This window comes from Acromyrmex echinatior, chromosome 19 (genome assembly GCF_024713525.1).
Source record: "Acromyrmex echinatior isolate Ae372 chromosome 19, ASM2471352v2, whole genome shotgun sequence".
In the NCBI taxonomy this organism is placed as follows: domain Eukaryota; kingdom Metazoa; phylum Arthropoda; class Insecta; order Hymenoptera; family Formicidae; genus Acromyrmex; species Acromyrmex echinatior.
The window spans coordinates 6,845,274-6,859,859 of record NC_141870.1 but is presented as its reverse complement, the minus strand read 5'-3'; the positions used below and the strand labels follow the sequence as shown (position 1 = coordinate 6,859,859).

Genomic DNA, 14,586 nt, shown 5'->3' with positions numbered 1-14,586 from the left:
ATCATCATGGGTTGCGCTGGAATGATGGGATGGTGCCATACCGTAAGGTGCAACGCTTGATAACCGAAGCTGTGAATGGAGAGAGCGATGATGCTTTGATTTACATGAAAGGTCTTGAGAAACGGGGGTGGTTGATGGATATTGTAAAAAACGACAATATTATTGTGGAAACGATCGACAATCATTTCAATGATATTGAATCGTTGGAAAATTTAAACTCTACTAATACATTTCGGTGTGGAAGACACAAAAACCGTTGCGCATTGCAAAATGCAATGAAATTATACAACCAGTATAAAAAATATCAAAGCGTATAGTAGTACGTGTTTTTTATACATTATAACAATTTATTATGATTCTTTTATATATATTATGATGTACTAATTTTAGTTTTTTGCATTTTATTAAAAGTAAAAAAAGAAAAAAATGTGAATAATAGATTTTTTTCCTTACACATATCCTTATGTGTGTGTGTGTGTGAGAGAGGATACAACATCCTTTGACTGTGATAGGATGCGTCGTGTTTTTATACGCGTATTATTATTTGTAAAAGATAAGATGGGCTTGCGGTTTGTTGTTTCCGACGAAGGAACGATATATAAGTGCACGGGGTAAGGTTTTTCTCACAGTGATTATAATATGTTAAGCGATAGCGATAGCGATAATAGTCCGAACGAGAGTACGGACAGCGATCCGTCAAGTGCAGTTTCGGATGTAGGTAACGATGTGTACTGTTACGAGCGTATCGAGTCCTACGTTGGTAACATCTTGCATAAAGGAGAAGAAGTGTTGGAACTTAGCCACACACCATTTACGGAGAGAGATTGGGAATCATTGTTCGCGAGAAATTTTATGGATTCAAAGTGCGGTAGTTGTTGTCGACGATCGCACAAGAAGGTACAAAAACGCAGCTATGAAAGGTGTGCGAATCGATACTTGATCGATCGACATTGGAAGAATGTATAAAAAGATTAAATTTGACATACCTAGAGATAGTTGCGGTGAAACGCTCTGGTTCACGTGTAAGCGAGGGTAGTGATTTTGTTTTAGTATAGAGAGAAATGGATGAGGAGGTGGAGGATCTTTTTCATCGTGCGACGAGTATCTATACGGCGAACGCGTATCGAGTATGGGAGGAAAAATGTGACGAGTGTCTCGATTTCTTGCGGGAGATGTGTCGAAGCGGTAAACGTCGACGAACATCTGCCGGAGTTGTAAATGCGGCGATTGCTCGGCTAGCACGATTGAAAGGTTTGAGAAATGTCCTACGACAACGTTTTGAACATGTGGGCACTGGCTATGTCGAATCGCAAAAAAGAGGGGGATTCTTGTGGTTGGAGATCGAAACAGCTTTTAACAATCGTGTATTGACTGGTGTGGTGTTGAATTCGAATTACATCGAACCTCGACAGTTTCTCGATGACGCGAGAGATATCGTTTTCGATCGGGTACGCAATAATCTTCAGAGACATATTTGTTTGAAAGTGAATACAATATTCAACGGTGAGTTCGTTGCGGATGCTAAGAGATCTGCTAAGAGTATTACCACGAAAAATCACGAGCTTTTCGACACATCCGATCTGCGAGAGTGGTACGATAAACACGTGACAGATGATACTTTAGCGGCATTGGAAGAATTTCAGGAACGTGACAGTGGATGGGCGCTATCACGTATATTAAATCTAATTGTAAATGTTAACAAATATAATCCTATGCATGCGGGATGTTGGGTGGAGCTGCCGCGAGAAATTATGCTGAGGAAGGCGGTAATCAATGTGCGTTCGATAGACAATGCGTGTTTCGCTTGGTCAGTGGTCGCCGCTCTGTATCCAGTGCAAAGTCATGTGAATAGGAAATCATCGTATCCGGATTATACTACTGTGTTGAATCTTGAGGGTATCAAGTTCCCTATTACCTTAAAACAAATTACGAAATTTGAACTTTTGAACGATATATCTATTAACGATATATCTATTTACCGAGCGAAAGAGAGGTGGAAAAAAAGACGATGGCAATGTAATCGTTCCTCTTCGTCTAACCAAAGAGAAGAAAGAGAAACACGTAAATCTGTTGTACCCGCAAGAGTCGAGACGCGACGACGACGAAAACGTTATCGCTCATTTCACATGGATTAAAGATCTGTCACGATTGATAGGTTCGCAATTGAGCAAGAATACAGGAAAGAAGTATCTGTGCGATAGGTGGATATACTAATTGTTTTTTTTATATATATATATTTATATAGTTGTGTAACGCGTACGATTTGTTACCTTACAGATGTCTGCATTACTTTTATACGAGCGAGAAGTTGTCGCTTCACATCGTTGACTGTACTACGACGAACGATTGTGCTGTTATTCTTCCGAATGAGAACGATAAGTGGTTATCATTTCGCGATCATAATAAGAAGGAGCGGCTTCTCTTTGTGGTTTATGCAGATTTGGAGTGCATGCTGGAGAAGAAGAAGAGGACCAACGATGAAAACATTTCGAGATTCACCTATCAGCATCACAAGGTTTTCAGCGTAGGGTACTACATACGTTGTATATACGATGAGACTGCGTCGATGTACAAATCTTATCGCGGCGAGGATTGCGTATCGTGGTTTGTCAAGGAATTATACGATTTAACGCATCGTGCGAAAACGATATTCGACAATAATGTGACTATGGCGGAATTTACATCGAACGTCGAGTGGGAAAAATTTCGAAACGCGACTCACTGTCATATCTGCGAACAACCATTTGAGGAAGGAGATGTGCGCATACGTGATCACTGTCATTTGACCGGACGTTACAGAGGTCCCGCACATTCACGTTGCAATTTACATTATCAGGATACATACGTTATTCCTGTATTCTTTCACAATTTGGCAGGTTACGACGCTCATTTTATCATAAAAGATATTGCTAACAGTTTTGCAGGTAGAGTTGACGTGTTACCTATAACGAAAGAAAATTATATATCGTTTACGAAACATGTCGGGGATACAGTAAACTCTAAATGGGGAAAGGACGATGTGAAAGTGCGCTTTGTGGATTCGTTTAAATTTCTCAATACTAGTTTCGAAAAATTGGTATCATATCTCGATAAGAGTAAATTGAAAATCACGCGATTGGAATTTTCCAATCTTGACGCTGAGGATTTCGATTTGGAGGATTACGCGGAAAGGAGTGTTTCCGTACGAGTACATCGACAGCGTCGATAAGCTAGACGAGACTAGTTTACCATCGCGTGAATTGTTTTACAGTTCGTTGATCGACGAGACCGCTTCCGATGACGATTATCAACACGCGACAAACGTTTGGCAACGTTTTCCGCATAGAGACTTTCGGCGATTATAGTGATTTGTATCTTAAGATAGATGTGCTTTTATTAGCAGATGTTTTTGTAAATTTTCGTGATACGTGTATCGATAGTTACGGATTGGATCCAACGTATTATTACACTTTACCGGGATATACGTGGGACACTATGTTGAAATACACTGGTATTCGATTCGAATTATTCACCGACATTGACATGGTGATGTTTGTGGAACGTGGTATACGCGGTTTAAGTCAATGTTCGCATAGATACGCGCAAGCTAATAACAAGTACAATGCATCTTCATACGATTCTTCGAAACCTTCGACGTATCTCATGTACTTCGATGTGAACAATCTGTACGGTTGGGTGATGTCCGAATCCTTACCGTACGGAGAATTTCAATGGCGACGACATCGAGCGCTTTGACGTAATGTCAGTGTCGTCAGACTCCGTTGTCGGTTATATTCTAGAGGTCAATCTTGCGTATCCGCAAAACGTATACGATGCTCATGCAGACCTTCCATTTTGCCCTAATCGCGAACGGCTTCCCGGAAAACGGAATGACAAACTATTGGCTACTCTTTACGATAAGGAGCGCTATATCGTGCACTATCGCAATTTACAACAATGTATTCAGCATGGATTACACGTAAAAAAAATTCATCGAATATTACAATTCGCACAATCCCCATGGCTTCGCGGATATATTGAATTTAATACGAGATTTAGAATACTCGCGAATAACGATTTTGAGAAAAATCTTTACAAATTGATGAATAATGCGGTATTTGGAAAAACGATGGAGAACGTACGCGATCATGTTGACGTTCGGCTTATAACGCGTTGGGATGGGAGACACGGTGCGGAAACGATGATAGCGAAACCGAATTTTCACAATAGAAATGTTTTTTCTGAAAATCTGATCGCTGTTGAATTGCGCAAACTCGAGGTGAAATTAAATAAACGTAGGATATACGTAGGTATGTGCATTCTCGAGATATCTAAGTTGCGTCTGTATGAATTTCACTATGAATACATGATACCATTGTATCGCGATAGACGTAAGATTATGTACACGGACAGCTCAATTTATCTTTTAGAATGTAAGAATGTGTACGAGAACATTAAGCGTGATATCGCAAGATTCGACACGAGTGATTATCCTGAGAGAAATGCGTATGATGTTCCACGCGCTAACAATAAAATACTCCGTTTGATGAAAGATGAAAATAATGGTGCGATTATGACGGAATTCATAGGACTCAGAGCGAAGATGTACGCGTTGAGAGTGATCGGAAAGAGCGATATGAAGAGAATAAAGGGTATCAAGAAAAAGGTAGTCGCGAAAAGGATCACTTTCGACGATTATGCGCGATGTTAGAACGATGCGACGGTACAGTCGAGACGTCAGTCGTGCATACGATCGACGTTGCACGAAGTTTACACAGTGTCTGAACTGAAGCTCGCTCTTAGTCCGTACGATGACAAGCGGTACGTCGTACCCGAATCGGTCGCTACTCTACCTTAGGGACATTATAAAATATCTCTGTAGTTTTTTTTAGTTTTTTTATTGTAATAAATAAAAAGAAAATTACAATACATTCGTTTTATCTATCCAAGAATTATGTGAATTGTCCATTCCTAACCATTCCATTTCACGTACACCTCGTTTCCTCGTTTGCGTAGTATTTTTTCCACGAGATAAACGTCCGGATTAGAGACTCGCTACAATTCGTGTTCGTAGAATCTACCAGCTATCGGCTTTCCTTGATAATCTTTCAATAGATACGTTGCAGGATTCGTACGTTGTGTTTTAACGATGTAAAAAATCTTGGTGGACCAATTGGGTGTATAACCCTTTTCAAAAATTGTCTTGAATTTACTAATACGTACTGGATCGCCTACCTTGAATCTCGTTGGAGCGGCAATTTTTACATGACCGTCGACAAGAGTCGTTTTGCAACGACGGGAGTTACGTCTATCGGTCGTATCCCAAATCCCGATGTTTATGATGATTATAATTTGACAATAGACGCGGTAGCTCGTCAATCCATTTGTACGAGCCGTTTAACGTGAATGTTTTCCACATGTTATTCTTGAATGTACGGTTGAATCGTTCCATTATCGACGCTTTCATCACCGAATACGTCGAATAATGATTTATGTTGTATCTTTTCACAATTTTTTTCTGCACGGTAGTGTTGTAAAATTCCTTTCCTTGATCTGTCTGCAGGTTTCGTGGGTATCGTTCGTCCTCGCGAAATATTTTGGATAACACTGCGGCTACGTCGCTTCCGTCGCTTGCTCTTGAGCGGTAGAGCCCATGCGTATTTACTCAAAACATCGATAACGGTTAAAATGTAATTGTAACCTTTGTTGAATCGCGCGTAGGGACACATCTCGACTACGTCGGCTTGCCACAAATCATCGTGCACCACGACGCGACAACGTGGAAAATTTCTTCGCGCGGCCGCGTGCAGTTCTTTCACGAGTTTTTGTTTCTCGACACTCATCTATCTCTCTCTCTTTGTTGTGACAGGAAACGAGCCTCGTGCGTATCTTTTAAAGCAGGTACCCTCGATTCAGATGCCGAATCTCGTTACGCACTTTCTTTGATATTGTCGATGCAGATCACCTACAATGCGATGCAGTATCTGCATATTGTTGGACATTTTCCGAAGCGCGAGTACGATCGTATCTCTCTCCTTGCCGTTTTTAAACGATCTCTCTATCGTCTCCTTCATGTCATTCGCTTGTTGACGCAGATCCGTTACATTTCGATTTAGACGCTGATTCTCATCAGACACTTTCTGAAATGCGAGTACGATCGTATCTCTCTCTAACGTCTCTTTCGTCACTATGTCATTCATTCGTTGACGCAGATCAGTTACACCTCGATGAATCTCATCAGACACTCATGTCGATAGCGCGTTTACACCTTTCGAGACCTCCTCCACGTTGTTTCGCACTTTTTCCACATCGTTCGAGATATCTTTCTGCGTATCCTGAAGCGCGCGCACGATCGTATCTCTCCCGGTCGTTTTAAACGATTTCTCCAATGTCTCGTTGGTCACTACATTTTTCATTCGTATCGTTATATCTCGATTCAAATGCTGAATCTCGTTAGACATTCTCGTCACATTCTTTTCCACGTTTCTTTGCACCTTCTCCACATGCACCGCTATGCACTTCTTGTACATCTCTCCTTATCATTCTAAATGATTCTTCGATCTCGTTTCGCGTATCTCGAAGCGTACGCTCGACGTAGCTTTTGTTTACCACATCGGTGTCAAATTCCGGCGCGGCAACGTGTTCTATTTTTCGCTCCTTCGTGTCGTAATGATCCGGATTCAGACAAAGCCCACTGTCGTGCACGTAATTTCGTAAAGATTCTATCGACGATCGCGATTTTTCGATTTCGTTTCCCCTCATAGACATACCAAATTTATTCACAGACATCATATCGAATTCGCGCGAATTTGATCACTGTCGCGATTTTCGTCACAGCAATTTAATTTATAATTAACCCAGCTTCGCGAAGTTCTTCGATTATCGACAATATTTCGTGAACATTATTACTCGCTCTACGAGAAGCATCGAGCAATTGAAGACGATCCACTAACTCATTGGAGTTGTCCCAATAAACGTAATTTATTTCGTTGTCGGTCAATTTCATACCGGATGATATATTTGTCTTTATACCTGATACAATACTAGTGCCACTGGTCTTACGATGAGTAACTAAGAGCGATAATTTTTTTGTATTTGTGTCCCTTGTTACTCTTAATAGGCATTCTGGCGTTATTGTCTGTGAGCATTCGTCATCAATAATATATGTTTGTACGTTTATTTATCATTCTCTATGTAGATAGCGTCGTTTGGAATCTTCTTGAAGATCAGCTCGTATAGACCTGGTGTACCTTTGTACCTCACTCCGTCTATGATTATAGTATCGTCCGTATCAAATTTTTTATTATTTAACATCGTACTGTTTTCATCAAAATAAACACCGTAGACAAGATCGATTTCGTTTTTTGCATTACCAATTAAAAGAGTATTGACGTATATTTGTCCTAACGGTCCTAACTGACTTTGCAATCTCTGACGACCTTGAGATGTGTTCAACACCTGACAGACGTTTCGAGCGATGAATCACTGATTTTAAAAACTTCTTCGTCCCGCAAGTTAAAAGGAGTTACCTGTTGTTGTTGTTGTTGTTGTTGTTGTTGTTGTGATTCTATTGGTGTCGAATGAATTATGGACGAATCAAACATAACGTTTGATCGTTTCTTTTTATTTGTTTGTTTGTTCTAATGGAAGACGTTGGGGAGTAGTTTGTGTTGGAATCGCATCATCATCATCATCGTCATTATCATCGTCGACGTCATCATCATTATCCTCATCATCGTTGTACTCACGTTTATTCTTTTGCTTACTCTCCGTAAACTTAGTGTCAAATGGTTTACCTCCACGTTCAGTGTTTCCAGCAATTTGTTTCAACTGTTCGATAATAGGTTTTAATTATTTCTCCAGAACGATCTCATTCTCCATTATGCCAGTCTTCAATGCTCGGTGTTTCTTACGAATCGATGCGCGAGTCTTCGCGATCAGTTTTGCTGTTTTTCCCGTTCAGAGATACTTTTCGTTCTGACCATCTTATCGTAATGTCAAAAAGATACTGCTCACTTTTTTTTACAAAAAAAACACTACAAATGATTTTTTTACACTACAGCGAAATTGTTGAATCCTCTATATCTACCGTTGCGTAACGCGCTATCTTTGTCTATTACCACAAAACCGTATTTGTGTTGCCAACATAAATGGCACAACGTGCAAAAATTCTCATACGATATATCGGTGTTCACGTGATCGTTATAAATGTGTTTTAAATTGGTACCGTCTTGTTTGAATAGTATCAAAAAATTTGCATTATCGCGTATCAAATGTTTCGGTATTTTTGCATACGTCTGACAGAGATAAAAACAATCAATGTTCGTATGTCGGCCCATAAAAAAATATTCTCTAATAGTATTCTGATTATCGCAAGCCACATCATCGAATACAAATATTGAATTGGGAAGTGCCTCCTTCGGTGGTATGACGTCGCGATTGTTGGAAAAAGCGTGGTAACCGATACCATTTATTGATTCGAGTAATTCTTCCAAATATCGATATTTCGGTTGAAAGAGAGATTTCGAATACACGTATACGTTTTCGAAACGTACACCATGTGGACTTTCTATTAAACTTATCAAAGCGTTTGTTTTACCACAATTGGACGGTCCGCAAATGATGCAACGAATTGTATTCGGTAGTAAAGGGCCGTGTCTACGAATTTCTCCAACCGTTTCATCGGACATGAGTCGCGCCTTGCGGTCGAGATTCGACACTCCTATCGCCCGTGATTGTCGTACGAATCGCATTTACTGGTGTAACGCGCGTGCACGATGTAACGCGAGCGTGTTTTTTCAGCACTATTTATATCCCCGAGGCAGGCACTCGATCCGCACAATTTTACTGTAAAGAGCAATCGTCGTCGTTGTTGTTGTTATCGCAAAAAATGTTTTTCTTACTAACGGATAAACGTCGGATTCTCGATTTTACCGCCGAGCAATTGCAATACATACCGAAGATTGTTCTTCTACAGGAATTTGAGAATTACGTGGAGCTACTGTGGGATCGATTACCCGAACATTTAAAAACGGATTCTGAAGTGCAACGCTATCGTCCGTGTACAGAGCATTACAATCGTTCGTGGCAACGAACACACATAGACGGTCCGCCACCACTTATCAAAAATTGCAACATATGTCGTATGAAATAAGATAGCATGGAGGAGGGAATGATTCCTGCGTATGAAGCAGGTTTATTTGACAAAGCGATAAACGCGCTTCCGTTTGAAGTACATATACCTGGTTATCAATTTTGTGGACCCGGTACTCGTCTCGCGAAAAGACTAGCGCGTGGTGATCGAGGTATAAATCGATTAGACGCGGCGTGTCGCGAACACGATATCGCGAAGCAATGATCTCGCCGATCGTCACATTGCCGATCGAGTTCTCGCCGAAAAAGCGCGCGAACGTATAACAGCGAGTGATTCAACGTTTAGTGAGAAAGCTGCCGCGACCGCTGTATGGGCAGCCGTGAAACCAAAAACGAAATTAGGAATGGGTATGAAAAGAAGGAAAAAAACGAAAAGGAAGAGACTACTGCCGGTAACGAAACGCGGAGGTTTCCTATCGATTTTACCAATGTTGGATGCACTCGGATCTTTGATTGGTGGAGCGGCGAGCGTAGCGAGAGCTGTAAGCGATCGCAAAGTCGCTCGACGTCAGACGGAAGGTCGCGGACTGTATCTAGCGCCCTACAAACGTGGTGATGATGGTAACGTGAGGAAAAGAAAGGCAAGAGATAAAAAAAAAACATCGTGGAAGGAAACATTAGAGACTCTTAAAATACCGCTCTCCGCTATCACAACGAACGAACAGTTGAGTCGTGCGGCGTATCGTTTGCGTTTACCATTCTTCAGAGGTGTGTTTATGCGTGACGCGTTACCGACGAAACCACATCGTAATGAAAGCGATATCGTAAATCTCGATAATTCGGAAAATGCTGGAACACACTGGGTTGCTTATGCGAAAAAAGGAAATAATACCGTTTACTTCGATGGTTTTGGTAATCTTAGACCATCGAGGGAACTCGAACACTATCTCGGAAGCAACGTAACGTATAATCGTCGCTCTTATCAAACGTTCGATCAGAGTATTTGTGGTTAGTTGTGTCTACGATTTCTTCGAGAAATAGATTGGAGGAAAAGATATATCTAATAATGTGTCGTGTGAGTCGTCTCAGTTGAGCGTTTATCTTCGATTACGTCATGTCGTGGACTCTCACGTTAACTGGAACAACCAGTATTCTCACGGCGAGTTACTTTCCTGCGTTGGATATAAGTAATGGCGAATACGAATTTGGTCTTACGAATTTCGAAACGTACAACGCGATACCGAATGTTACTTCCACGAACAATAACTTCTACTTCGATACCGACGACAAAATAATCATGATTCCCGAAGGATCGTACGAATTGAGTGCTATAAACAAGTATCTGAGAGCTGCTATCCGTCACATACTACGACGAACGTCTGACGATAAAGATAATGATGATGATGACTACGCGCATATTCGACGACAACGATGGTAACGATAGTACTCATACAGAAGAGATACTGAATCTTCGAGCCAATGAGAATATCATGAGAAGCGAGATCAAATGTACGTACCGGATAAATTTTACGAAACCGAATAACATCGGTTCGTTATTAGGTTATTCGAACTCTCGCATAATACAACCGAACAAGTGGTACGCGTCTGACAAACCTGTAAACATTATGAATGTAACTGTAATTCGTGTAGAATGCAACATTACTTCGGGTGCGTACAACAACGATAAACCAGCGCATACGATACACGAATTCGCGATAAACGTTCCACCTGGATATAAATTGTCCGATACTCCTACACATGTCATTTATCTCCCAGTCGTCGCGAGAAACGTTACCGATATAACGATACGTATAGTGGATCAAAACGGACAGTTGATAAACCTTCGTGGAGAGGCGATATTGATTCGACTTCATATACGACGTAAACGATAAAAATATGCTCACGAACGAAAGATGCTCGTTCTGAATGAGTCGCACGATTGTAAGAATACATCTACGACGACAATCGTACCGCAGACATCGCAATTATCATTGTTCACCGAACGATGAAGGAAAGCGGAGAGGAACGGAGGACAGATTGACGCTGCGAATGTCGCATTTCTACGATCTCTGGGATTCGTCGTGAGAAATGAGTCGCGATATTCTACATATAGGAAGTGAACCCATCTTCGACGACCGTATCGTTAAGATCGAGACTCACACTTACAACCTATACACTAACACCACATTCGGATACAGCGATGAAATACGAATACCTATACAACACCAAGATCTGTACACGTTACCGTGTGAGAGTTTTCTCTCGTCGAGAGAAAATTTTCAGCGAAGAAAGCTGGAGACAAATCCGAACAACCAAAACTGTCGAACAATTGCGTCGCGTTCATGTTCGATGAGATTCGATACGAGATAGACGGTGTGGAAATCGATAGATGTAGAAACGTTGGTGTTACCAGTACGATCAAAAATTTCGTATCGTTAACCACCAACAAGAGTATAACGTTAGAAAATGCAGGATGGGACGTCACAATGCACTTCTTTCGCACATCGGTGACCGATGATTTCAACTTTTGCGTACCGCTCAATACACTCCTAGGATTTTGCGAGGATTACAAACGCATAGTAATAAACGCGCGACACGAACTTATCCTGATACGTGCGCATAACGATAACAATTGCGTCGTGGCGCAGGCATCGGCTAAAATCACTCTATCGAAGATACAATGGAAAATGCCACATGTAGTGCTAAACGATGTCAATAAATTATCACTTTTGCGAACGCTGGAAGGTGGACGATATCTCAGCATGTGTTTCCGGTCGTGGGACCTGTACGAATTTCCTCTGCTTCAAAGTACAACGAAGCATTCGTGGGCTATTAAAACAACATCGCAATTGAAAAAACCGCGATACGTAATTTTTGCGCTTCAAACCGGAAAAAAAACGAACCGTCGCAAAATGTTTCCCAATTCGACGTGTGTAATCTCACTAATGTGAAACTTTTTTTAAATTCTGATTTTTATCCTTACGACGATGTGAATTTAAATTTCGAACGCAAGAAATGCTGTACTCTACGATATGTATGTAAAATTTCAAAAGACGTACTACGGTAACGACAATCGCGATGCCATGTTATCTATCGGGGAATTTCTTTTACACGGCCCATTCGTAGTGATCGATTGTTCTCGTCAAAACGAATCGATAAAAAGCGTTACTGTGGATATTCGTATAGAATTCGAGTGTAAGGAAAATATTCCACTGAACACCACAGCTTATTGTCTTATTATTCACGACAGGGTGATAGAGTATAATTCATTGACTAATGTTATTCGCAAAATCGTAATATTTTTTCAAGCGCTCTCCTTCTTCATCAAAAAATCACACGCTGTCGTATTAGAATGTAAAAACAAACATGAAAGAGTACAAGACGCGATTCATTACTATTGGCGAAGCATTTCGTCGTGTCGTATATATAAAAAAATCACGGAACACGATTCATTACTGCTGACAAAGCGTTCGAGTACACATCGTTTTTTTATTTTCCTGCTGCGTGTCGTATACTTGTGCTACATCGCGATGTCCTCCGCGTTCGTCATCGTCGTCGTCGTCTTCGTTACGCTTACTACGACAACAGCGTCAACGACAGCGACGAATCATCAAGGCATAGATACTGAAACAATTCTGTATCTACAAAAGTACGGCTACTTGCGTAAGAGTGAAAACAATACACAATTATCGTTCGAAGAGGGAGAACTTAAACAGGCGATTTCGTTATTTCAAGAATATTATCAAATACCGGGTGATGGTACATTGAATAACTATACGTTGTATCAAATGCGTAAACCACGATGTGGTCTCCCGGACATTTTGTATCACGAGCATAATACAGGTAGGAGGAAATGGGCAAAAACACATCTCACGAGAAACTTCCATTTAGCGGACGTGCACATCTTGAAAACTACCGCATTCGCGTTCTCGCTGTGGGCAGCGAATTCGTCTTTAACGTTCCAACGTAAAACGTTAAATCCCGACATCTTAATATCTTATCGTAGTGGCACACACACGTACGCTGATCGTAAACGTAGCGAGGAGATTTGCTCCGCCTCGTTCGATGGACCTGGTGGAGTACTCGCTCACGCGTTCTATCCTTCAAATGTTGTCAATTACACCGCTGAAATACACGTGGATGCTGCAGAACCGTGGCATATATATCTAACCGAAAAATCTGCTAGTAACAAGGATTATCTGCTTAACACGTTAACACATGAAATTGGACACGCATTAGGATTAACACACAGTTCGCGTGAAGATTCCATAATGTTCGCATATGTCACTGCTAATAATAAGGATAAAATCGTTAGACTCAACATAGAGGACATTTTAGCCATTCAACAACTCTATGGAGATAAAAATCTAAAACCAACAACTACCGACATCAATAACAACAACACCACCACCAACTACCGAAATTACAACAGATAAACCCGAGTACATAGATCTCTGTAGTTTACAATATGTAGATATGATATTGCATCATCGAATATTCGTCACGTACCAACGTATGGTCGATAAATATAGATGATGCAAAATACGACGGACCATACATACTAAACAGCTACATGGATTTCCTTCCGGAGAATTTCTCCTTATCAGCCGCGTATCAAAGACCTTCGGGTGAACTAGTACTGTTTATAAATAATATTGTCTACATGATCGAGTACCCCAGTTTCAAATTGAAAGAAGGTTGGCCAAAACGTCTCTCGAGTCTAGGATTTCTCCCGAACACTTTCATCGATACCGTAGTAAATACTAACAGAGGACAAACCTACGCGATTTTCAATGGTAACGACGTAGCGCAGATAGACGAATGTAGTATGACTGTTTGCTCGTATCAACTGTTGCAAGCGGTATTCCCAGGAATACCGCCAGCTCCGACCTTGGCCTTCCGATATATAAATGGTAATCTGTACTTTGCCAAACAACAACAATTTTATACATTTAACGAGTTCACGAGAATCGTAACAGAGGCTGGTAAATTTAATATAAACGTACTCAACATCGAATGTTTGCGAAACGGGTTATTACAACAAATGCAGGATATCTTAGATCGATTATTTCAATCGAGTAATACACATTGACAAAATATACCGAGAAATAAGACGAAGAAGGAGGAGGAGGAAGAGGAAAGAATGAAAGGACACATATGTATAAATGTTTATATGCAAATTTTATTATGACGTCACAAATTCCTTCGGAAAAATAAATAAGACTCTCGTTTTCACTTATAATGAAAATGGTGAAAAATAATGCATTGCCGGTATTTTAAAATATCAATCAAATATGCTACGAAAAAAAATTAAAAGATCACCTAGTCCGTCCTCAAAAATAAATAAATATTCAAAAGAGTTTAAATTCATAAAAAATGATCGAGATTTTTAAAAAAGCATTTTAAAACTTAAAATCTCTACTTTCGAAATCTGTAATTAAAATTTCAATATGGCTGATCCTTTATGGAGTTATACAGACACAATTGGATATCCGTCACAAATGCCATCTTTCT

At 40.5% G+C, this 14,586-nt stretch overlaps 2 protein-coding genes across 2 annotated transcripts; both read left to right on the top strand.

The window, feature by feature from the left end:
• Positions 1-3,739: 3,739 nt before the first annotated feature.
• LOC147906689 (uncharacterized) lies at positions 3,740-4,690 on the top strand. The gene has a single exon (XM_087416241.1). The coding sequence runs from the start codon at positions 3,740-3,742 to the stop codon at positions 4,688-4,690; it is 951 nt and encodes a 316-aa protein (XP_087272367.1).
• Positions 4,691-12,602: 7,912 nt separating this feature from the next.
• On the top strand, positions 12,603-13,508 carry LOC147906688 (matrilysin-like). The gene has a single exon (XM_087416239.1). It carries the CDS (start codon positions 12,603-12,605, stop codon positions 13,506-13,508), a length of 906 nt encoding a protein of 301 aa, XP_087272365.1.
• The last annotated feature ends 1,078 nt before the right edge of the window (positions 13,509-14,586 follow it).

Excerpts from the sequence above, each read along its gene's own strand:
- LOC147906689 (XM_087416241.1), top strand. The coding sequence starts at position 3,740 with ATGTCAGTGTCGTCAGACTCCGTTGTCGGTTATATTCTAGAGGTCAAT.
- LOC147906688 (XM_087416239.1), top strand. The coding sequence starts at position 12,603 with ATGTCCTCCGCGTTCGTCATCGTCGTCGTCGTCTTCGTTACGCTTACT.